General features: G+C 41.0%; 2 protein-coding genes across 9 annotated transcripts in view; one reads left to right on the plus strand and one right to left on the minus strand.

The window, feature by feature from the left end:
• Positions 1-1,328: 1,328 nt before the first annotated feature.
• Positions 1,329-5,088, minus strand: LOC124055658 (ATP synthase subunit beta, mitochondrial). Its single transcript, XM_046382677.1, has 10 exons — positions 4,933-5,088; positions 3,895-4,068; positions 3,631-3,805; positions 3,412-3,533; positions 3,110-3,294; positions 2,841-2,999; positions 2,551-2,673; positions 2,206-2,418; positions 1,903-2,104; positions 1,329-1,790 (listed from the first exon to the last, which is right to left on the minus strand). The coding sequence occupies exons 1-10, from the start codon at positions 5,033-5,035 to the stop codon at positions 1,693-1,695; spliced, it is 1,554 nt and encodes a 517-aa protein (XP_046238633.1). The 5' UTR covers positions 5,036-5,088; the 3' UTR covers positions 1,329-1,692.
• LOC124055655 (collagen alpha-1(XXVIII) chain-like) overlaps positions 2,887-25,480 on the plus strand; it is a 34,819-nt gene continuing 12,225 nt past the window's right edge. For 4 of the 8 annotated variants that reach the window (XR_006842750.1, XR_006842751.1, XR_006842752.1 and 1 more), the window contains exons 1-16: positions 6,884-6,966; positions 10,145-10,305; positions 11,380-11,954; positions 13,568-13,588; positions 13,678-13,740; positions 15,694-15,747; positions 15,874-15,918; positions 16,105-16,131; positions 16,547-16,591; positions 17,089-17,133; positions 17,869-17,922; positions 19,152-19,220; positions 19,321-19,389; positions 20,233-20,301; positions 23,423-23,491; positions 24,365-24,433. Coding sequence is in view for 5 of the 8 variants with exons in the window: in XM_046382669.1 (XP_046238625.1) it covers positions 6,890-6,966; positions 10,145-10,305; positions 11,380-11,954; positions 13,568-13,588; positions 13,678-13,740; positions 15,694-15,747; positions 15,874-15,918; positions 16,105-16,131; positions 16,547-16,591; positions 17,089-17,133; positions 17,869-17,922; positions 19,152-19,220; positions 19,321-19,389; positions 20,233-20,301; positions 23,423-23,491; positions 24,365-24,433 (1,512 nt within the window). In the remaining 3 variants the exon portion in view is untranslated. Of the gene's footprint in view, positions 3,021-4,964; positions 5,102-6,883; positions 6,967-9,744; positions 10,002-10,144; positions 10,306-11,379; positions 11,955-13,567; positions 13,589-13,677; positions 13,741-15,693; positions 15,748-15,873; positions 15,919-16,104; positions 16,132-16,546; positions 16,592-17,088; positions 17,134-17,868; positions 17,923-19,151; positions 19,221-19,320; positions 19,390-20,232; positions 20,302-23,422; positions 23,492-24,364; positions 24,434-25,480 lie in introns of those variants that run through there. The other 4 variants (XM_046382672.1, XM_046382670.1, XM_046382671.1 and 1 more) reach the window with 4 other exon arrangements.

The following is a 25,480-nucleotide window of genomic DNA, read 5'->3' on the forward strand; positions in this document are numbered from 1 at the left end:
GAATATTTTCTGTCAGCTTGCTTTTCTGACATGCAGTGGGACTGGAGACATTACAGGGCATTCTTGTCTAGTAACCTTTGTTCATACTAATGATAAGCTTAGGTTTAATGATAAGCAGATGTGAAAGCTCAAAGAGCAAAAATAATACAGTTTCTTCTCCCAACCCCACTTAACAGGTTATACATATATATACTGTACGTAGATATATATATATATAAAAGTCAACAAAGGGATTGTTGTGACAGCAGAGCAGAAACAGAATTCCTTTATATATCCCTGAGGAGAAATCCTTTAATGTACAGACATTGCAATTGGCAGTTTTCCCAACCAAGGGAAAACACGTGACCCAGGAAATCACAGGAAGTCTGTTGCCAGACAGGAATGATTTCCTGTGTTGCTCTGTGGTGCACAGTGGGAGTAACAGTCTGTTACTGAATGAGCTCCTGTAGCTGATCAGCACATTGTGGAGATGGTGAGAGGGAAAGCCCAGTATAGTCCTTATTTTGGACAACATCCTCCTCTCAGACAGCACTGTCAGAGTCCAGTTTCTCTCCCACAATATGGCTGGCCTTCTTGATGACGCTGTTCAGTCTGTTAGTGTCCCTCACCCTCAGGCAGCTGCCCCAGCAGGCAACAGCATATGTGATGACACTGGATATGACCAACTTCTCTGTAGCGTCCATGTTCTTGCACCAGTCCAGTTTGCGGTCCAAGTACAAACCTAAGTACTTGTACTACTCCGCCACCTCTACAGTGGCCCCTTTGATGTTGGTGGGGGTCACTGGATCCTTAGTCCTCCTCAGGTCCACCACCAGTTCCTTGGTCTTTGTCACATTGAGCTGTAGGTGGTTTCTCCAGCTTTAAGTCACAAATTTGCTCACTACAATCCTTTACTCACTCTGTTCGTCCTGCAGGAGACAGTAAAATGTTCAGCCTCATCAGATCTGTGGCAAACAGCCTATTGCTGGCGACAGTAGCTGGGAAGCTCATCTCATGTTTTTTAGGAAGTACTTTCATTAATCAGTTCTCATTTGTTTTCTGCAGCTTATCTGGGCCTGAGCATTCATTGAACTAATTATACCCTCAAGAATTGTTAAAGTGCTGGCAAGTATTGAACTGAAAGGCTGTAGTACTGCGGGCTTTGTTGTCCCTATTGGTTAACCATCAGACATGAGCTTAGTGTAACCATAAAACAGATAAATTGTATTTTATGATATTAAGTATATTTACTTAGGCCCTACAATTCTTATTATTCACATTAATCATCTTGTGACCCTGTACAAAGGCCCCCTGATCCCCATCATCTAGAAAAGTTGAAACAAACACAATTGTTTGTCCACCAATTTATTTTGAACATAACAAGCTGCAACACATTTCTGATAGCTTAACATGGCTCAAGACTGCCATCTTGTGGTCATTGGAGGAGTACAACTTTTCATGAAACTGCCCATTAGGATTAAGATTTCCAAGTACAACTACTAAAGAAATATGCAGCTGACAAGCTGTTTTGTGTAAAGACAGTGTTTTATTCCATCTTTCATTGGAAACATTAAATAGAACTTTTCTTTAAGGATGACAAGACAGGTACATTTGCATTTTGACATGTTTTACAAACCAAGTGCTCCTAACCACAAGACCCCTTCTCCTTTTGTTTTTCTCCTCTTCTCCCCACAGTTTAGATTGTTTGGATGTTTATGAGTGCTCCTCAGCCAGCTTCTCGGCCTTCTGAACGACTTCCTCGATGGGGCCGACCATGTAGAAGGCCTGCTCTGGCAGAGCATCGTACTCACCTACAGGATAACAGGTACAGAAAGCAACATTAGAGCCCACTAAATATAAAGAAATATTTGGCTAGGTTTAAGTATTCAAACAAGTCATATCAGTGAGTTTAACTACACTTACCACCAAGGATGCTCTTGAAGCCCTTGATGGTTTCCTTGAGGGGCACCAGCTTTCCCAAATGGCCAGTGAAGACCTCAGCCACCTGGAAGGGCTGGGACAGGAAACGCTGGATCTTGCGGGCACGGGCCACAGTCAGTTTGTCCTCCTCAGACAGCTCATCCATACCCAGAATGGCAATGATATCCTGCAGGGATTTGTAGTCCTGCAGGAGGAAAACAAACTAGTTAGCCTGTTTAATGTTTTGTTAAACCTACTGAAATTATAATTTTAAATTTAAAGTTTCAAAAAGTACAAGTCCCAAACCTGAAGGATTTTCTGTACACCACGGGCAACATCGTAGTGCTCAGCTCCGACAATGTTGGGGTCCATGATACGGGAAGTTGAGTCCAGGGGGTCGACAGCGGGGTAGATACCCAGCTCAGCGATGGCACGGGACAACACAGTGGTGGCATCCAAGTGAGCAAAGGTGGTGGCGGGGGCAGGGTCAGTCAAATCGTCAGCGGGCACATAGATAGCCTTTTGGAGAGACCAATATTACAGTAATTTAATAATCTTAATCAACCACCTTTAAAAAGGCTGTTTTAAGCAAATACAATGAGTGACAATGCACTGGCAGCTTGTGCCAGTTCACCTCCAAATCCTGTTTACCTGCACAGATGTAATTGAACCCTTCTTGGTGGTGGTGATTCTCTCCTGCATGGTACCCATGTCAGTGGCCAGAGTGGGCTGGTACCCCACAGCAGAGGGAATACGACCCAGCAGGGCAGACACCTGAGAAGTAAAAGATGACTAGTTAGCATCAATTCTGCCACAAACATTTTCAACCACACTGCATCCAAGTTCAAACATATAACCCTATTATTTAATAAAATGTATTTTGAAACATTTCCTGCCCCTGTCACTTTGCTACTGACTGACATGATGGTTGTTCCACAGACCTCAGAGCCAGCCTGTGTGAAGCGGAAGATGTTGTCGATGAAGAGCAGCACATCCTGACCCTCCTGGTCACGGAAGTACTCTGCAACAGTCAGCCCAGTCAGAGCCACTCTGGCACGGGCACCGGGGGGCTCGTTCATCTGACCGTACACCAGCGCCACCTAGCAGTGACAAGAGATCAGGTAAATGGTTGAGGTTTACTCAAATGTTATGCTAAATATGCCTGCCTGCCGCTCTGCAACAGTTTCTTAAGGCTTGCTAAATTCCTGACCTTGGAGGTGGTGTCCTTCAGGTTGATGACGCCAGACTCAATCATTTCATGGTACAAATCATTTCCCTCACGTGTACGCTCTCCCACACCGGCAAACACAGAGTAACCACCATGGGCCTTAGCCACATTGTTGATCAGCTCCATGATCAATACAGTCTTGCCTACTCCAGCACCACCAAACAGACCTGCGACCATTAAGAAACACAGGATTAGTTTCATAATATAATCAAGAGGATTTAAAGAAAGCCATCTATCTTGCACCTAGAACCAATTGTGAGTGAACATTATGTTTTAACACTTACCAATCTTTCCTCCCTTGGCATAGGGGGCAAGCAGGTCCACAACCTTAATGCCAGTCACCAGAATCTCCTGCTCCACACTCATGTCAGTGAATTCAGGTGCCTCCGCATGGATGGGTGCAGTCCTTCGTGAGGAAAAAATGTAAATTAAAAAATCATTTAACATTGTCCTTCAACAAGATATTTAATTACTCAGTGTATTAATTTTGAATAAGAACTCACTGCTTGGTGGAGATGGGACCCCTCTCGTCGATGGGCTCACCAATGACATTCATAATCCTGCCCAGGGTCTCGGGACCCACTGGGATTCTGATGGGGGCACCGGTGTCCAGAACTTTCTGTCCACGGACCAGACCTTCAGTACCATCCATAGCAATGGTACGCACTGTGTTCTCCCCTAAACAAAAACATTTGACATTTATTGCATGAATTAACATATAAAAAGGTCACAAGCACAGAAGATTGGAGATTATCTCAAATGCTCACCAAGGTGCTGTGCCACTTCCAGGACTAGCCTGGAGTCACGGCCAGCGACTTCCAGGGCGTTGAGGATGGGAGGAAGGCCCTCATCAAACTGGACGTCGACGACGGCACCGATGACAGCCACAATGCGCCCGGTGGCGGCGGCGGACGCGGCAGCAGGTGCGACATAGTCTCTTCCTGTAAAGTAATGCAGTGTCGTTGTTTAGCTCAGGTGACATACATGAGCGCTGTCGTTATGACCTTGTTATGACGGTGGTATTTATTCATCTCAAATAGGAGCCTGTACACTCAGAAGTACTGGGTATCGCAGTAAAGTAACTGCGTTATTGGTCGCTCCATCTCAATGTCAAGTCATAGCTGTGGGCCAAACTACAAAATAGCTTTAAAACAACTGAAACGATCGAGTGACACTCGATCTCTAATTAAATCACTTGTGTGATATAGAATAAGTAAGTAAGAATAAGTAATTTCCCTTACTATATAATGTCTACGTGGAAAGCTTTGACAGATGAATGAAATGTGACGTTACATTGAGCTCACGATGCTAATGCTGCTAAAATGAAAAGACAGACGCAGGGCACCCCATGGCACGCAAGTTTGAACTGTATCATGAGCTACATGGTTTTTTTCTGTCGCTGTGTGAATTTAATGCGTCTAGTTGTTGACTGTAACCTTGTTGATTTCACGTAAAGACAACTTGGAAGTTAATGCTAAGTTAGCAGCCCTTGCAGTCTCACACCGCCTCATGTCATTACACAAAGGTCATTGCTGCCAGCACAAGATCAACACATCCTACTCATTTCCTGATGTAGGATATCTGCCAGTAGGAGCCTACGTGCACATGTGAGCTCATGTATAATTTTGGAACAGCTTTTACAGTTTTCCAATTTCTGACTTAAATCTTAAGGCCTGTTGCGGGCAGCCAGCATGTTGCTAGCGACAGCTAACGTTAGCATTGCCCCTGCCCTTCTGAGACCGGTGCATGAATGCGTCTTTTATTTTTACGATTTCGGTCACAAGGACCAAGAACGCAGTACTTACGCGAAAGGACGGCTGGGGATCCAACGAGAGCCTTTAGGGGCTGGACCCCAGGCTTGAGAGCCTGCAGAGCCCCGGTGCAGCAGCGTCCCACAGCTCCCAACATTGTCAAAATGGCTGAAGGTGGAAAGAGACAGAGGAACTTGCGGCTTTATAATGAATGACCGCTGAGGTGAGCTGCGCAAGCGCGCAACTTAAAATCCTACACTGAGCATGCGTGAACGTTAAGCTCATCTTGCTGTCATTCTGTCCTCCAGAGCTGGCCTGTTTGACACAGTAAACATGGATGACAGTCCACATAAAGTTGCATATAAGTTATCATTTAAATCATTCGTCAGTTAATGTAGAGCTACATCGGAACAAGTGGTCTTGGGGTTATTAGTGTCCCCTTTGTGCATAGTGTGCCATTTCAAGGGGAGGAAGGTTTTCTTCTGCCTGTGTTTATGTCTTGAGTCTCCATTTTATTTATTATTCCCCAGATAAAGTGTATGTAAAATTGTCCACAGATGTTAGTTGCATGCTTACAGGAGTCTACCTTTGCAGAATAATTTGTTTGAGTCTTTTGACATCATTATCTTTACTGCTTACTGCAACATGCCAGTTGACCTACTAATTCTAAGCAGGTTTGGAGTCTGCATGAAGTCTGAGAGTGACAAAATACAGTACACTGAAAAGAGTCAGTATGTTAAGTGAAACCTTTTCGAGTGTGCTGTCCACAACCCTCAGAAAACACACAGGTGTTTTTAGGGAAGACATTTTGACACATCAAGGCAGGACAAGTGTAATTACTAACATTAGTGAAAAGACAAAATGTCTCCTGTGAAAATGGTAAAGTTAATTGATTTTTTGTATGTTTTAAAAAAAAAACCTTTATGCTATGAAAATGAATATATAGCTCATACTGTCTCCGGTATTAGTTTGTAATGTGGCGTTTGAACACAACCATATGTACACTAGAGGGTGCTGCTGGATTAAAATAGACAGAGTGTGTTAAAGAAGAGTTTGTGCAAGTGTATGCACGAGTGTGTGTGCGCATCCATTTGTGTGCATCTTTGCATGTGTTTTTCATTTTAGAGGGCTTATATCATTTATTATATCATCATGATTTATCATTTGTCTTTGTCTCAGTTTAAAGCATGTTGAACACAATAGGATAATATAAAATTTGGGATTCTCTGATGTGTTCAGTTGTAAAAACAACTGAGAGTTGTAATTGCCAGGTAGGATGTATTTTAGTATCATTCATAACACATCTACTCGGCTGTTTTCATCAACACAACATTTTGCAAAACACAAAGCAAATACTGCAATGCCTACTTATGTTTTAGCTGTTAATGTAACTGATTGAATGTGGCTCTGCATGACTCCTCCTACCCACAGATGACTATCAGACATTCTGCAGGCACAAATGCATCTCTACTAGTCTGTATTTGTCTATGAAAACATTGTTCATATTTGAATTAAGCATCCTGTGCATGCCCCAAATTGTAGCCCGATGAGTGATGACTGAGAAGACTATGTGTTTACCAGGCTTTTGTGGTTTTGTGTTGTTAAATTATTACAGGAACACCAAGGAGTTGACACAGACTGTCAACACTCTGAATGTCAAATTTCTATTTTAAAAATGTCTTGTGAAAAAGGTAGGGATCATTGTTAACATCACCTGGCAGTGTTTCCCAAAAAGTTTCCATCTAAGTCCTCAGTTTATCCAAACATAGTGCCTTTGTTGCAGTTACTGTAGCTGTGCTGATCCGGTGAATGAGTTCACAACGGTGTGAGAGGCCAGGTGACGCAGGAATGGACATGTTCAATGAAGTATCCAGTGCAGCGGATGCCAATGTGGTTACCATTTTAGTTCTGCTTCATCTGTTGTTAGGAAAGTCTGATGACCCAGTTTATGGACTGTGGAATCTGCTCTGTATTTGAATCCGTATCCATAACTTTTATTTAAACCTTGCAAATGTTTCCCATGCCACACTTGTGTTTTTTCAGGTTTAGCAAAGCCCTCCTCCTCCATCATAGACAGTTTGACAGCAGGTGAGCATTTAACCTTCTTCACTGACATGCAGTACTTGTGAAGAAACAGTTTTCTACTTTTCAAGATTTTTGATCAAAGACCTCAGAGGCTATGAAAATGCTCTTATGTTGGAAACATAATTGTTGAAATTGTCGTTGAAACAAGTAAGTATAACGAGATGAAGTGGTGTTAACAATGTAGCAATGTTTCTCTGTCAGTCAGAACAGCACTTGGGTCCAGATTGAAATTTCTGCACAGCTGCTGAATGGGGTGTCATGAAATGTTGTACAGACAGTCATAGTGCGAAGCAGATGTATCCAATGACTTTAGTGATTAGATAGTGATCTAGCTTTATTAGATAGTAATAGTGATCTTTTCTTTCTCCCACCTCTCTGCTTGAGTACATGGCTGTAGGCTGTTAGTATTGTTAGGCTCAAAAAGTGCATGCAGTCATAAGCTGTTGCCTCCCCTTTAGATCAAACGGGTATGAAAATTTGTTGAGACATACATACCTGCTCTGATCTTAGAATCTTACACATGATTTGCTATTCTTCCGCTAACAATGAACTGCCACTAGTGTCAGTCCTGTTCCCCGCCTTGCTGTGACAATATGTTGAAGGAACATGCATTATCTTGTGAAAACAGTGTTAAACCAAATGCTGCAGGAAAAGATACCTGGAGGGGTAGGGAGTATCACAGAGCTAAGTTGTGGCTTCTGCAGTGTCAGTAAAGAAAGACTTGCTCTTGCATCGTTCTTGCCACACACCTTTTCCAAGGTAAACATTTGCTTGTTAAAGTAATTTGTGTGGCACAACATAAAAATGCCATGACCTGCTTTTTATTGGTACCCTTTAGGTTTCTCCATCTGCTCAGAGCATCACTGTGCTCTTTTAGATTGCACTATCCGTCACCTAATCCTTATATAGTTTACTCTGGGGTCTTCTAGAGAAAATCTTTCAGCAAAGTTTAAATGCAGCATAATGATGTTTAGGCCCAGTTTTTCAGAATTCCTGCAGTAAAAATAAGGACTATAAGTGTGAATTTGCTGCCCTGTTTGGCACATCATGACTAGAAATTCTGTGGTTTTCCTTTTGCGTTTCGTATCTTAGCAGGTTGCTGTGTCCTAGTTTTGCTGTATATTATGCATCATGCAAAAAAAATAAGCGATAAAGCTTAATTCATTCATGTGAAAGAGCCAAGGCTGTACCTTTTTTAGTTTTTCAAGTTAGACATCAGCAATGACAGCTTCCTGTTTCTCATTGCAAATTAGTTTCAAACAGGCACAATATTAAAATGACTGGGGCTGAAGTAGATTTAAGGAGGTCCATCTTTCAGGGGGAGCATTCTTGAGTGACAGCTCGCCTTCCCTACTTTCAGTAATACAGTGGGCTATAAAAACACACACCATCTTCCCTGTCGCAGAGTTATGTGATTCCAGGTCCACCTTTTATGGCTGCAGTCTCATGGGATGTTAAGACTCCTCTGATCCAGGACTACATAGGAATTATTATAAGGTGTAAGGAGTTATGAGACTTGTCTTTGGTGCCGAAAAGGACACACACCAAGGTTCTATAAAAAATTGACTGAAGTGTGCTGTTGTAGCCTTTTACATCCAGCTTTGGAGAGATCTCTGTCAGAAAAGAGACTTCTTCTTGTGTAAATGTACAAAATCTGAGCTTGAGTTGACTTGGGGTGAATATTATGTTTAAGAAATGCATAGTGGGTCCATTTTGCCCATTTTGATATCTGACCAAAATGAATTATGTTACAGCTACAGTGGCACTACGCCTCAGAGTAATTTTTCTTTCTAACTTCTGGAAATCTATGTTTACAGTAAATCATGCCAAGAGCAAGAGTAACAAATGACTTCTCTGGGTGTTTTCACAGATGAATCATGGTACACTGCTTCTGCAAGGTGTATTGCCTGAAGGTATAAATTACCTTTCCAAACGTTTGCAGCTTTCTGGATTATTCTGAGGGTGAGGCCTCTGGAGGCACGACTAAAAAAATAAATAATACACAGATATTTCTGTATCAGCAGTGGATCAAATGACTGTGTGTAATGTGAAAGGGGTCACGTGTCTTGATGAACCCACGGAGAATCACGTAACTCTGCAGTTTCCCTTGGCTTAATGGAGCTTTTAGTTCATTGTGTGGGATTTAACAGCCTGCAACTTTATTTGTTTTTTTGTTTATTCAATTATATTCATATTTTTTGGCCACAGAAAGTACTAAAATCCCACTGTACGCTGCCTGCTCAGACAAAGTAAGAGACTGTTAAATTATAATGTGATAGCAGCTGTCTACAGCAATATCTATTTAAAGATAACTAACATTGACGAGCATTAGCCACCATAAGCTCCTAGTCTTACCAAATTAAGTAATGCTGTAACACCACAACCTTGAGTTTTATGAGTTTTATTCAGCTTTTCATGTGTATGATGTATTTTCCTTTTTCAAAAGTTACATAATATCATATTTTTTTTAACTTATTAATTTTTTGCATACAGTCAAGCATGAGAACAGTCCTTTAAAAAATGTGTAAAATGTCTCCTTTATTTAATTGGAAATCTCCAAAAATATTACCAAGCGAGCAAATAGAACAAATTGCTATTATTGCCAGGGGATTTCCTTCCTCCTCCAGTTTTAAATGGAATGACTAACAAAGTGAAAATGGTACTCTCATAAAAATCGGGGAAATGCACTCACTGCTCCCTCTCCCCAGTCACCCCTCCTACACACTCCCCAAAATGGGAGTGAGTTTGAAAAAGGGCTGGACTTCACTTCATTTAATGTGAGCTTACAATTTGAGTCTCATGAGAGCCAGAATATGGTCTAACCTTTTGGCAACGCACTGCTGCTGCTCTCTCTGTAAGGTGCCAACTTGACCTGCAGACTCTCAATTAGGATTCAGCAGAAGAGGACACTCACTTTGTTGGTCAGGATATGGAACCAATCTAACTGTGAATGAAGAATCTGCAATTTTCTTGAATTTCTTGACTGCTTACAGAGCTTTGTAAAGCTGAACACATTGGAGACCTAAGTCAGCAACATTGTGTGTATGCATGCTTGATGCCTGAGTTTGACAAACACATGCTTGTTAGTGCTTGTTCTGTGAGTGTGTGCAGATTTCTTCGAAACTATATGTGAGAATGTGTCTGGGTCTGACTCCATCTCCGTCTTGTCTTTATCTCTCAGGAAAGTCATGATCCCCTCACTACATTGGCTCCTGCTACTGTGGGGACTCCAAGGTCTTTGGGCACAGGACTATGAAGAAGACTATGAAGAAGAAGTGGTGACCACCAGGAAAAAGAGCAGCAAACAATTTCCATCCAATTCCATACCACAAAACAGCAAATGTAAGTCTGAAGTAGTCTCTTTTTAAATTTTTTTTTGGTGGACTGTTTTTTTGGGTTTTTTTCCCACTGATGCTTTTACTTGAAAAGTGGTGTGGAATTTGTGCAGGTGGCACATGTTTCACTTATTTCATCACCAGAAAAAAAGGTGCTGCCACAGGTGAAAAAATAGAACATGATACTCAACAAGGACATCGCTGGAGGATGCAGCCCACTTAAAATGATCATATCTCTTGGATTTCTCAAAGCCATCCATCTCCTGTGTGACCGTTCAGTGCTCTGTTACCCAAATGTTTTATTCGCTCAGAATCCTGTTTCCCCAGGCACTTTTTCTCTGTGACATATTTCAGTGAAGATTAATGTGATTTATCCTCAGCCTATATTAGATCTGTGACCTCCTTCCACTGCTAAAGGTTGGTGCAGCAAGTTGAGCTACTTTTATTTCTGCAAAATAATGTCACATTCATGAACTTATCACACTTGTCCTGAAAAGACATCAGACTACAGAACCTAAACAGTCAATAAATCACCTCTACCCCTTCTGAAATCTCCACAGATGAAAATTTCTCTTCAGCTCATGAATTCCATTTGGCTGTGATCTGTTGGGTCATTATATTGAGCTGCATATGAGAGCTATAGTAGTCATATAACTTGATTGAAATATGGTCTAAAAAATATGTGCTGTTAATTTGGAGGTTTGTTTTGATGCTATTGACTAATGATGAAAATGTCAATTTTTTTTTGCTAGCATAGCTATATGACTTAGATAATAAGATTGATACCACTCTGATGTCATGCATGCGAAATATAAAGCTACAGCTGCCAGACAAGGTTGCATATTTTTTATACTCTGCACTTTTCTCCTTTCTTGGTCGGGAATACTGCATGTGCAATGTCTGTAAAAACAAGAATTTCCCTCCAGGGATTAATAAAGGAATTCTGATTCTGATTCTGATTCTGATATTTAGGACACAGATATAAGGGTGGCATAGATCCTTCCATCTAAGAAAGTGTACAAACTGTAGTCAATTAAACTGTACCTTTAATTCTTAATTGCTAACTTTTCTTCCTTACCAGCACTTATTGATGAAGATTGCAGTTTGGAGTTGGCCTTTCTGATCGACAGCTCAGAAAGTGCCAAGGAAAACCATGCCCAGGAGAAGCGGTTTGCCACAGATGTGATGGACCGGCTGCAGGGCCTCAGGCTGCAGACTGGCCGGGGGCTCAGCTCCCGTGCGGCCCTCCTTCAGTATAGCAGCCATGTCATCATAGAGCAGACCTTCAAACAGTGGAGAGGCTCTGACGACTTCAAAGCTCGTATCGCTCCCATTGCATATATCGGCCATGGCACCTACACCACCTATGCCATCACCAACCTCACCCGTATTTACCTGGAGGAGTCGGCTACCAGCAGCATCAAGATTGCCATTCTACTCTTCGACGGCATCTCACACCCCAGGAACCCGGACATATTTTCAGCTGTGGCTGATGCCAAGAACCAGGGCGTCCGCTTCTTCACCATAGGCATCACACCTGAAGCCAACGAGCCCGCCAATATAGCTCAGCTGCGGCTAATTGCTAGCTCCCCAGCCTCACGATACCTTCACAACCTGCAGGATAGAGGCATTGTTGAAAAAGTCATCAAGGAGATAGTGAGTAAAAAAACAATTTCATTTGTTTCAGATTTCATACAGAATTGTGCGTGGAGAAATTGGTATTAAAAGTTCATTCATAGAAAGCTTTTTGGTTTTTGATGTTACTCATGACTGTGCAATTTTTGCATTCCTCAAAGTCAGCTCTTAAAATGAATCACTTTGCTAGCACTTACATTTTGTGAAATTGCATGTATGTTTGATACCTGAGGCCAGTAATTTACGACAGGTGGAAGCTTCAAAAAACCATTATTCTGACAGACTTTTGCCAGAAGAATGATATGTTAGCGTCTTTTCCTTCCCACGCACCCAATAAGCACTTCCCTTGTGCTGTCTTCAACACCAGCCACTGCTATGATTTTTTTGGCTTACTGTATCTCTGATGTACACCTGGTACCCACTGCCGTAATAATAAGTCTGCTGTCATCACCTAAGTCATCACTGTAAAAAGAAATTCACTCTGACATCCTCTCTGAAATTGACAGCTGTTGGGAAGATGTAAATCTTTGAAATCCTTCTTTTTTCCTGGCTTTGTATGTTTTGGAACTTAACTAGTACAAGGTTTGTCTTCATTTCCAGTTGTTTATCTTGACTTCAGTGATTGGAGTGATTGCTTTCATAAACTGAGTATAAATTTCCTTGAAAATAATTAGAACATGTGTTGCACAACAACATCCTGCTGACACAACCAGACTGTTGGCTGTAATAACATATGCTCTGCATTAAAACTCTTTGTGAGAAAATTGGGTGCAGTAAGAGCAGGAACCCAGCAAAAACATGCATGCACGCTACATCATTCAACCAGCTCCTTAAACACCACTTCAAACTCGAACTTACTGTTGACACAGGTGGTACACATCCAAATATGATAAGGTAGAAAACCTGCACTGAGGCTCCAAGAGCATTGAACCTGACAGCCTGCATTCTGCTGGCATGCAAGCACCCCAGCAGCATCTCATTGTCCTGTACAGACAGCATCTGTATGTCATAAGCATATGCCTTTACTTCAGCTGAAAAACTGTCTTTTATCTTTTGTCCCAGCATTTGACTGCATCACTCCGTCCCCTCAGAGCAGACAAACTGTGTTGTCTTCAGATTCCCCTCCCTACTATGGAAACATCTCTTAAACTCTGAGGCTATTTTACTGAACAATGCATGTGGTTTGTGTTTAGCCCCAGTGGAATTTCAACCAGTCCCCCTTGTAGAGAGAATGTGGTCAGCTTTGAAGAGTAAAGAAACCCACAGGGTGAAACCAGGGGTCTCGCCAGAAGTGTCTGTTAAAAGAGGAAGTGTAGGATGTGAGCTAGAAGACAATTCTTGTACAACACAACCCACTCACAGAATCAGATGGAGGAGGTTGAAGGCCATTTGACAAACTGAACCCAGGCCAGCAGTGAACAAGTTTAATTGGGTATTTGAGTAACAGGTGTTTGCAGCTCTGGTCTAATCCTGCCATATAATTGTGAGACCAGAATTTAAAGCTTCAGCTCTGATTTTGCATGAGGCAGGTTTTCTTAGATCTCCTTCTGTAAGTCTGCGCTGGTGAGGTATAAATGAATCATATGGAGTAAATTTGACAACATATTCACATTCTTGTGTTTCTTGCTCCACAGACGGTGCTGGCAGATGAAGGGGTAAGTCTCCAGACTGCAGTCTTTCTGCATATTTCTTGATTCCTATCTTTTGTATGGCCAGTCTGATTCTTCTTTTCATGTGTTTTAAGTGTCCTCTGGCCCAGAGCAAGTGTGTATGTGAAAAGGGTGAGAGAGGACCCATCGGCCCTCCTGTAAGTATTCCTCCTACCCAACCTTGGCCTATGGAAGCCCAAACTGTTCAAGATTACATAAATTAGTATTGTTAACTTCACTTTTTATACCATAATGTCACCTTTTATGGCCTTGGTATTGTTTACGACCTCTCATATTTCAGACAAACATCCTGCCTCTCAGTAAGCTCAACAATTGCTACAAAAATTTAGCCAATTAGCACCAATTAGCAAGAGTAACAGCAATGTCAAAATACTACTGAATCAGCAAACTAACTCCTCTGAATAAACAGATATTGGCATCGTCTTTTATGTACTGGTACTTAGCTTAACAAGGCTGCACATGCTACCAATCTAACTGGCTGACAAGCCATGCAGGGCTTTGATTGTGGTTTGTTGCTAAGTAGTTACCTTTATGATTTTAAAGATGTTCCTCAGAGAAGGATATAATATGCGAAGGGATAAATGGCAGGCGGTCTTTTTCTCATCCCTTTGATGCTAAATAATAATCAAGTCTAGCTTGTTAGCTGGCTATGTAAGGTAAGCAGCTCTGCTAAGCTAAATATAGGTAACAATACAGTTACTGTGTCTGTGTACTGTACACTTTCAAAAATAAAGAATAAGAATAAGAAAATAAGAATGATGGAACTACGTTCTATAATACAGAGTTGAGCTTGATTTATTTCTTCAGTTATTTCACAAATTATTCATTTATATATGGCATGTCACACACTCTTTTTGTACGAATATTTATTTAATGTCTTTTTCACTTGTGTAATATTGAAGGCATGGGATCCCATATTGTCCCTCCACTGCAACATACAATAGGATCAGTTCTCTCATCTTGAAAACCATGTGATTCTTCTACTTCCCGTAAAAGACAATTACTTCCAAAGTGGCTCTCTTTGAAGTGCCACAGAAGACAACACAGCTGACAAAGACACCCTTAATGCTAATGCTTCAAAATTGCAGGGTTTCAGGGGTTCAGTAAATCGTGTGGTTTTTGAGAAGCTGAGTTTCCCTGCAGCAGTGAGAGTAAAGCAAATGCCTTGCATTCCTCTTACAGTTAATTTAAAACAGGCCTAAACAGATATTTACATGAGCAATCAGTAGACTCATATCTATTGAAAGAACACAGCCATGACGGCATTGTCTGGGGAAACATGTTTGGTGGATAAGATATTGCACGTATGCCTTTCTTGCCAAAAGCATATCGTGATGTGAAAGCTTCTTTTATTACACAGAGAAGGTCAGCCACAATTAGATGTAGTGGTTTTGCTTTGATGTATTTTCACAGGATGAGAACAGAGTAATTACCCTTTTAAACCTTATGCTCTGAACAAAAGCTGTTTCACATCACAGGCAGCAGGCACACACTGACGGAAGCAGTGTGTGCAGGCAGAGATGTACAGACAGGGAGATACTTGAAAGATAAGAACATGCATAGTCCATAAGACACATGCGTGGAAACATGGAGAAGAGAAGACAGTTGTTTGGGTCAGTCTTCTCACACACATGCAGACAACTTGAAATCCCCTCTTATTTGACTTATTTGCTCGCAGACTCAGTGGCCTTTAGCCATGATGGACTTCAAACATATTGCTTCTGAGGCCATATCAGTCAACAAAAAGAGCTTTCTCACTACACATTGCAGAACACGAGGCAGCCAATAAGAAGGAAGATTGTTTTGTTGACTGTCATTTCATGAAAGTAAACCATGGATGAGCAACTGTACTGTGATTTTCAACTGTTGATAATGTTAACTCGTGTAGCTCATGGAAGACAAAAAATAAATGCAAGCATAAGACAAGCATACCTTACAGACAAGTAACTAGAATACATGTTATGCCTTTAGGCTCTATAGAAGGCACACAGTTGAGGAGAAGATGCTGCCCAGCTGTCATTCTAAAGTGCTCTTGATTTCTTTGAAAGTTATCACACTGCCTAATGCTGCTTTCATGACTTGCTCTACAGGGCAAGAAGGGACGATCTGGAGAAGATGGAAGCCCCGGCCCAAAAGGACACAAGGTGCTGCCTACTCATACTCACAACTTTCAGTTACATAATACAACCCTTCTGCCAGTTCAAGATATTGCTGGTACAAACCAGGAGAGCTGCCTTTCCTGGTAAAACTAAAATCCGTCTTTCCATTAGGGTGAAAGCGGACTGAGTGGACTTCCGGGTCGGGATGGAGCAGAGGTGAGCTGAAGGTCTTAAATCAAGTTAAGATCAAAAGAATTGTGTAAAAGCTTGTCCATTTCATCTTTCACATAAATCATTGCCTGGAAAGGGAAGGAGATGTGTCTTGTTCTGTGGTCTGTGTGGCTGTGTTTTGATTGTTACCTGAGCTCCTCCTGACTTAACAACAGTGTTTTGTACACACAGGGAAAACCGGGATACAAAGGAGAGAAGGTAATGTATGGATTCTGCTGTATAATATATATCTCAATATGCCCCCAAGAATCAGGTTCTCACGCTTGTTGAAATTCCGTAACAGGGAGAGACGCTGGAGAATTAGGCTTTCCAGACCTGATAAAGTGCCTTGAAAGGGAGCATACACAGAAAATACTGTTATTGTTAAGGCTGTCTCCAAGTATCTACAGTTACTTTTCCTTTGAAGGAGTTTAATTACGTAAATCCCATGTCATTAGTTGTTGCAAACCAGCTCCTGTTTGGGATGTTATATTCCTGGGGAAATCGCTCAAACTTGTAATGGAGCCATGGAATTTGATTATAATTCTGAAATAATGCATGAAATTTACTTCAGAAATGCATGCAAATGACACGAGGCTAAGGACTTCACTAATCTGCTTTTGTTCTCTTACAGGGGGAGCGAGGGGAGTGTGGCACACCTGGAATTAAGGGAGACAGAGTATGTTGCTCTTTCACGTTTGAAGAACTTGAAACAAAGTTCTAGTATAATTTTTTGTTTGTTTTGGTTTTGTCTGGCTTCAGTAATGCAGTTGAGGAAATCTGTCAGAGCTCAGGGTCTTTATTTTGTCCCAGTCTGTCCCAGAGTTAATTTAACACTTCCTAAAGTGTTACAAATACAGCTCAGATCAAGTGTTAAAATAATTCTGTCCAGAGTTAGAAGTGAACTCTGTAACACCAGAGATAGAAATCCATGAGGTTGCATTAGGAGAGACGTGGTTTCATAACTTTGTGGGGGTTGAGTCTCACGCACCACCCAATGACACCAACTCTCTTACACAGTTGAGATAAATGAGCTCTTGACAGTGTCATTTCAGCTCACTTCAATTTTAACGCTTTACTAAAGAATTTTGCTGTGTGTAACACAACCCCTATAGGGTGAAAATATTGTTTATGATCACCATGGGTTATTCATAAGCAACTCCTATTCTTTTCCAGGGTCCTGAAGGTACTATTGGTCCAAGAGGAAATCGTGGATTACAGGTAAAATCTACCACTTTTTTAATCACAAAATCCAAATGGCTGTTTGATAAGCTCTACACATGTCAAGCTATCCATTCAGTCATGGCACATGTTCATTTTACAGTCATGGAGAAGGCAGGCTTGAATTTATAGTAACTTCTGAAAAAACTTTGATTCATCAGTTTCATTGACTGAGATGACAACAGCAGATTTCAACAGCTGGAGCACCAACTTTGTGATCTGGTGGAAAACTTTCTTCTTAACTAATGTTAATGTTTCTAGCTCAACAAGAACCCCGTAAAAGTAAATATTGCTCATGCTGGTTCCGGGCAAAAGTCGGCATCCTCACCAGATCCACGTAAAAAATGTTTAAGTAAGGGAAGATGAGGAGAAAACATAACTCTGATATAGTAGCACTAGCACCTTAACTCCCATGCAGTTGATGGTGTTGTCCTGAAAAGGCATTAGCTGCTTGAGCAGACAAACATGCTGTTTGTGCTTTTATAAGGTTGAAAGAAATACACCACCCTGCATACACCAAGTTCAAAGTATAGCCCCACGCACACTGCTTTGACAGGCCATGTCTGGTTTAAGTTAATAAGATATAACTGAACAATCACTGGATTTTGGCCTACAGTCAGTGGTTCCATTTACATTTCAACTATGTTATGTTCAATGTTTGACTTCAATAAGCTGTAATAACTGCTACTTTTCAATACTCGTTGTGTGACTGTCATATGCTTATTTCTAATTCAGGGTTTGCCTGGTCCACTTGGCGATATCGGGCCTGAAGGTCCAATGGGTAGAAAAGTAAGTATTCCTCAGTAGTCTTGATACTTTTGATCTTTTATTTTTCACATGCTTTCACCAAACCTTTTCACTTTGTGCCAGCGACTGACCTCCCCTTTTCCAAAACCAGATGTATATCTAAACGATACTGGGTTTCTTGGTCCAGGGCATAAACTCTTTTTCAGCCTGGTTTGAATTAAGTCTCTTTCATCATTGTATGAAAGGGAGGCTGATGTCAGCAGTTGGCACAAAGATAATGAATGACCTTGTTACCTGTGGAGGCAGAGGTGAAAAATGAAATGTGTTGCTACACATGGAAGAATATCAAATGGAAAAACACGTGACATATTTCTTGAAAGTTTTTTTCTCTGAGTAACATTACACTCACAAAGCTGACATTTTAAATGTGTTCAGATTAACTTGGTTTATCACAGGCATATCACATCACAAATGTCAAGGAGCCTGACAAACTGATAACACTGTTAGGGTGACCATACATTTGAACAGTTTTTGGTGAGTTATGATCTATCCCCAGTGGAACGTTTGAACCCCCCTCTGAAGTACCTCATCTGTTATTACCTTGTCAACCTATTTGTCTGTTCCTACTTTTTAAACTCCTTCTCTCGTGTTATAGCTGCCAATTCTGCCATGAGCCCACACTCCCCACCAAGTGCTCCCTCCTTAATTATTTTGGAAGAATGTTCATGTTGATTGTCTGGCTGTCATCCTATATCACCTGAATGGCAGGCTAATGTCTGGTTTAAAACATTGTCCCAACTTGCCTGAAAGGGCAAGGGAATGAGAAAAAAGTGCCGGTATGCACCTACTAACATTTCCACGCCCTCTTTACGCCTCTTGCTGCACACCAGAAGTGTGATTTACAGCCTTGAGTGAATAATTGCATTCTTTGCCAATAAAGTCTTGACTGAAGGAATGAAGGAACCCCATAGTACATGTTTAAACCCCCTCTTAAAAATCGCTAAATATTAGGGTTAGCAAAAGCAGTACTTGTAAATGGGGAGTTGGAGGAACTACTAAACTGGACAAAATCGAACAAGTTTTTGATTTTTTTTTATTTATTTTTTTTTGTTCTTTTTCTACTGGATGTCGTCATCAATAAGCTGGGCTGCAGTACTGATGTCCATTAATGCAAAACAAGACCTCAGACCAGCAATCAAATGATCAAAGCAGTATGTTTGTGAAACGGTATGGGTATTTACACATGTCTGTCCCTGCCTGTCATTTTATAGGGGGAAAGGGGACTTCCAGGGCCACCTGGAATTCAAGGGGAAACAGGAATTGGCCTTCCGGGACCCAAGGTAAAGTTTGCCACCCTATTGTTTTGGAAAATGAACTCATGAGAACATAACAATGTTATGTGTCTCATTCTGTTCCTGCACTCGTCTTACCCTCCCACAGGGTGATGTCGGCATCCAGGGTCAGCCAGGACCTCCTGGTCCTCAGGGAATTGGCGAGCCTGGACTACCGGTAAGAAAGCAGCACACGCACCGCACACCAAGGCTGCAGGTGATGGCAGCGCAACGTTAATTGATCCTTTACAAAGACCCAGGCTGCCCCCAGTTATCGATGCTACTGTCTACACCTGTCAAGCCGTTTTTGAGACAGCAGGCAACTAACTAGCTAATCATCGTTAGCTGCATTGGTTGGTTTTAGAGTCTGTTTCCTGTTGATTTTCTGATGTTCCCAACTGGCTCGTTTTGAAAGAGTAAATTACATGTTTGCAAGGCAGACCGTACAGTTGAAGACTGAGCCTGAAGCTAAATGACCCACGCAAAAAGTCAGCATCCTCACAAGTTGATGAGTTGTATAACGGGCATATTGTTGGACCGGTGTTGTTGTTATATTGCAGGGTCAAGCTTGTTGCTTCTATTACTATAGTAGTCTAATAGTCTCTTGCTATAGGAAAATGTATTTGGATAAACAGTAAAGAGATTAGCGTTTTTTGGGTATTTTCAGTAAATGATATAAATAAAATATATGCTCCATGGCTTAACTGGTAATGCCAAGTTACTAGTGTAGGTAGTACAAGAGTTAGTCAAACATGTTAACAGTTTAACTTACTTTAGAGCAGATGAGTGAAAAGATTAAGAAAACAAAACACAACCCTCCACACTTTATCACTCTAGCACATGCTGATTATCGCTTCAACTACAATCATGTGGAAAAATCCAAAGCGTGTTATGCCTGCTGTGTCTGGATTAGGCTGTTAAGTTATGATTGAACAATCACTACTCTTGGAAGGGCTTTGGAGAACCGTCACTTGTTCACATGTTCATGCGGTGGTCATTTGCGTTGTTTTGTTTTATTCAGGGGCCTCAAGGGCCACAGGGAGTCCAAGGAGAGAGAGGACCATTAGGAGAAGGTCTGCCTGGACCAAAGGTGAGTTCATGTCTTTTATGTTTCACCCTTTTGGGACTCAGTTTTTCCATGGAGGCACATGCTCTGCAGCCATTTAAAAGTTTTGAACCGTCTTGACCCCATTTCATGCATTCATCTTCATTTCACCTCCATACACACTGACCTGTGCAAAGGGCGCCGTCTGTGTTCCAGATTCCAGGACATAATGGCAGGAAATTAACAACGTGTATGGTTGCAAGGCATGATAACACAACACAGAAGTGCAGTAAAATCACATACAGCAGTGTAGTGATGCTCTTATTACCTCATCCTATGATCCAGTCCAGTAATCGTCCCCTCTAGAGGACGTGAAAACATGCTGGTGCGGAGTGGAAGATGCAGAGATAATACAGGAAAATAGCCAGGACACCTCAAGACATGACAGAATGAATGACTTGTTGCGAGAGGAAAGAATGAGTCTGTTCCTGTGTCTGTCTCTTCTTAGGATGTACAGACACACGTGTGCACAAATACGCACGTAATGTCTCACTGCCACATGTGGATACACACATACAGACATTATAATATCTTTGTTAAGAAATTAAGTAAGGAAGTAACATTTACAGAAGGTATTGTGAAACAGTTAAGTGTATAAACAAAATGCAAATAATTTGAAAAAGGTACAGATTTATTTATTTATTTATTCATTTTTTCAAATGTGGTAATGTCACAATGCATAAATAGATGCGTTTGCATGCAGACCCTGGACCCTGCGTTCATAATGACCCAATTGGCCATAAGGATTACTTTTAGCTGGTTTAAGTATGTACAGATTTATATGAGAGGAGGCCTACATGGAAGTGAAAATGAAACTGTATTATGTTTCTGTGGGTGTAAGCAATTTGTCACTTGCTGAATGGAAAGTAATGAACGCTAATATTATCAGGTAACGGTGTAAGTCATTAAAGTCACATTCTAAAATAATCAATGCAACCGCAACATTACACGTGGTGCCTCAGCAAATCTCTACCCAGAGCCCGTGATCTGTGTTGCAGTGAGAGGACTTATACTCATGACCTCACTGCTTCTGAAGTGAAATAGTGGAGTTGAACATGCTCTTGATATCTGTGCTCACATTATCTCCAAGTGTGTAAACTCGGCACTGTTCTGGACTTTAAACTTTATACAAGTTCTTTAATTCTTTGAAATTTTCAAACAGAAATATCTACCAGAGTTAATTGAACGCGTAGATATTTTTGAACATCTGCCCTAAAGCCATATCAGCTCTATAAATGAACTTATGACTCTCATAATCAGCACTTATGAACTTGATGACATTCTAACTGCAAGGCCTCCTAAGTGCTTCCTGTCAAATTGTAGGTATAAAATGAGACCAAACCCTTTTGTCTTTTTGATAAATGGAGACAGTTAAATTAAGCATGATTAAGGTAGTGGAATTTTTGGCTATAGTATGTTACAAAACAGTAGCTTTACATCAGAAGGCACAATAACCATAATTCAGGTGGAAATCATACTTTTTCCACTTCCCCTGGTCCTTCATTTGATTTATCATTTCATCAACTTTCCTCTGAGATGGTTACAGCTAGTTTCCACTCCTGAACGGGAGGAGGTGTATCTCTCAGCGTTGGAGATTGGCCTAAGGGGTGCTCATTTTTTCCTCAACGGGGATTTAACCGCGGACTCGCAGATGGTGTTCTTGTTCTTAAGAAATGTTCTTCAAACGACATGTCTCGACAAGCTCCAGATTCACAGGAGTTCAGCAGCAATATTACCCTCTTTCCACATCATTAGCACCTCGGCTTGTGTGCCAAAATTAGAGATTGTAGAGTTGTGATAATAAATCTGTACTTTTTAAAGCTGACATGCAAATCTAGCCTTAATATGCAAATCAGTGTATGTCTGTCACTGTGTTTCTGTTGTCCTTGGATGACCCTAGAAGTCAGGGAAATGTTCTGAAAGGGAATAAGACTTCTCTGCAGAGTCATACACGGCCAGACATTATGCTGCACTCTTTTCATTGTACTTACTGTCAACTTGGATTACTGGCCTAATCCCTCACTGACTTTCCATTCCTGCTTTTTCTGTTTATGAATACTTATAGATCTTCTCCAGACACATTTTAAGACATGTAAAATCCTTTGCTCTGATTCATATTTTGTCCAGTATGTCCAATCACTCTGACTGCTGATAGATATGGTTAAAAGCACACCTTCTGTATCTCCCTCTGTACAGAAACTATCAATATGCAAATACAGAGATGCTTCAGGCTTGGGGCCCTACCCACCACCCCTCTTGGTCCAGTTATACACAATGAGCAGCTAACACTTTATTCCTCCTCTTACATTTGAAAAGCTGAATGAAGAGATAAAACACACACTGCTGCTAGAAGCCAAACTGTGTGTTTCACAGTTTCAATTCAATTTTGGAAGCATACTGCCACGGTCACATAAAACTTTTACTGAACCGGCTGAAAAACACCCCTATCATCTCAATAAGCATAGAAACATCCTGTTATCTGGAAGAGTAAGCTGAGCTCATTCTGACAATCCAAGTGCGGCATCTGCTTGAACAGAATTTTTAGCCTTACAAGAGGGGCTGCAACTTTTGTAGAAAAGATTCAAAGGAATAATACTGTATTTTACTCACAGTACAGAAACCCTGGGGGCGGAGGGGTCTTTAAAGTCAGATGTGAAACTTGTACTAATTCACAGTGACTTTGAAGGGCACTGTGTTGGTTTCTGTGGTAACGATGTACAGTAAGAATTTACTCACACTTGGTGCCAAAACTGTTTGACAGTACCATGTGTCGGTCTGTAGACTGTCTCTGTACACAGCAACTTCCACCCAATCTTGACATGTAGACATCAACTTAAACAGGGACTCAAAGGAATGTTTTTCCCCAAACCTCAATCAGAAAGCCCACTTTTGGCTTCTATATTGTATACAGGTTATGTGAGAATAGTGGAAATTTCCCCTTTAATAGTGGAAATGGTAGAGATAATTCATTTGTTTGACTTGCCTTGTTTGAGAAAGCACACCTTCCTGTAACCCTACATATACTCTTGTGCTGTCCTTGTTTTCATATGTGATAACTGCTGTTTCCAGAACCAAAATGCAATAATTTGTCTGTCTGTCTTCACAGGGAGAGCGAGGCTTGGATGGACCGCGGGGGCCCAGAGGACAGCCGGGCATTGGAATCAAAGGAGACAAGGTAGGGAGCAGAGATGTTGTAAATAAGCTGCCTGGCTGAAATTCCTTCACACAGACACGAAGATAAAGCCACAGTGCTGTTGTTAGGAAGGCCACAAGTTGTCAGAGCTACCACTGAATGAATTCAGTGTGGTGTTATATAGGAGGTCACAGTATACAGGTGATGAATCAAGATTAAAGCTTGGATTGTGTAGGAGGAGTGCAGCTTCACAGATTTGGGCTGATGAGTGTGGGAAAGCTAACTGCACTGGCACAGTCATACACTTACATAAAGGAATTCTCTTTACCTTTCAGGATGTGTTTGCAGATTTCTGCAGCCATCTGGTGATTTTTTATCTCACAGATGTTGATAAGACATGACTAGGAGACTTAAAGTTGATTTAAAATGTGTTTTAAAATGGCATAATTCATCTTAGGTTGTTGGAATACGACATTAACATCTTGGAATGAATGAAACTGTTTCCAACAAAAAGCACAGGTTTTTAAAAGCAGAATTTGTTAGATGTGTGTTACTGCGCTGACAGTTTTACTATCACAGATAACTGCAGTGTTTTCATGTGCCTACAGGGTTTTCTGTGTGTTGACATCATAAGTTTATGATTTTAACGTTGCATGTGTCAGATGAAAAAGCATGAAATCAAAAAGCTAATGTCATCAAGTTATATACAGAAAAAAAAATTCTTGCAAGATACAGTTAACAGTATATATCCATTTCTGAGCCAATGGGAATACATGATACAATATCTTGGCAAAAAATCCTTTACAGTTGGGTATTTTCCACATGCAGTAAATCATGAAATACACTGTGATGTCATATTATCAACAGCTACATGCTGTTATCATAATTAACCACCATTCTTATCTGTACCTGTAGGGGGATTTTGGCCCTCCAGGTCTTCCAGGGCCCATCGGCCTCCCAGGAGTAGGCATACAGGGCGAGAAGGCAAGTGCTTTGATAAAAATGACACCCACTGTGGAGTAAACTGCCGTACAATTACAGTTTTGCATGCTATATCTTCCAAACCAGTCTTTCCTTGGGACTGTCCAAAAATTATTGGAAAAAAAGAGGGAAACTGAAATTTATTTTTTGCCTTGGCTCTCCGATAATATAACATCATGAAATTGGAGGAGAGGGTGGAGAAGAAAGAGATCCAGGATGGGAGCTTTGGTAGCCTAACTTGGACTTTAGGCTGCTCCTGATTAATCTGAGGTCACACAAAAATTAAATGTCGCTCAGGCTTGCTAAGCAACAGAAAATCAGGGACTGTTGTGTCACCATCTTTACAAAGACCTGTCTCTAGTACAACCTCCCGGATCAAGCAGTTTCCCTCACTGGGAAAGTTTTGTCAAACTTTTAATGTGAAGATGATGAGCACATTATCATCACCAACTTATTGCTGCTGATTACATTCACCTAATTTAAAAATTATGTTGTATTTAATTTCCTGGCTATATAAGTGTATATTGTTCATTTTTTTACACTACTTTATTCTACATTTAACTACTTGTGGATATGTGTGTAGTACACGGGGAACTACACACTTTGGTTCCATTATGCAATCTAGTGTTTACAAGAACAAACAAATGACTCTGATTCCTCGATAAAGAAGAACAGACATTGAATAGACAGAATGACAAGTCCCTTCATAAGGTCAGTCTGACTGATTGACCATTATAATCAAACATGATATATACATTGCATAACGGTTCATGTTTTGAAGCAACAGCTGGAGACTTGGAGCAGACTGTTTCCTGCTGACAGCTGAGCCAAAGATCACTTTCCTGATATCAAAACACAAGTTAATTACTGTCACAATATGGCTGTGTTCCACCGCTCAGTGGTGTGTGGAAACAGGTGTGTGTGTGTGTGTGTGTGTATCATACACTGTACAAACAGTAAGCTCTGTTTAGCCGTCGATTTTATATAAAGCACTTCAGGCACTTCTTTGTGGTACTGCTTTCACATGTGAAGCAAGATACATTCAATGAT

Source organism: Scatophagus argus, chromosome 24, assembly GCF_020382885.2.
Source record: "Scatophagus argus isolate fScaArg1 chromosome 24, fScaArg1.pri, whole genome shotgun sequence".
In the NCBI taxonomy this organism is placed as follows: domain Eukaryota; kingdom Metazoa; phylum Chordata; class Actinopteri; family Scatophagidae; genus Scatophagus; species Scatophagus argus.

Bases quoted from the DNA above. Each gene is read 5' to 3' on its own strand.
- LOC124055658 (XM_046382677.1), bottom strand. From the start codon at position 5,035: ATGTTGGGAGCTGTGGGACGCTGCTGCACCGGGGCTCTGCAGGCTCTC. The intron at 3,806-3,894 runs GTGAGCATTTGA...GTTTTTGTTTAG, and splicing joins GGAAGTGGCACAGCACCTTG to GGGAGAACACAGTGCGTACC. The intron at 2,674-2,840 runs GTCTGTGGAACA...TTTACTTCTCAG, and splicing joins TCACACAGGCTGGCTCTGAG to GTGTCTGCCCTGCTGGGTCG.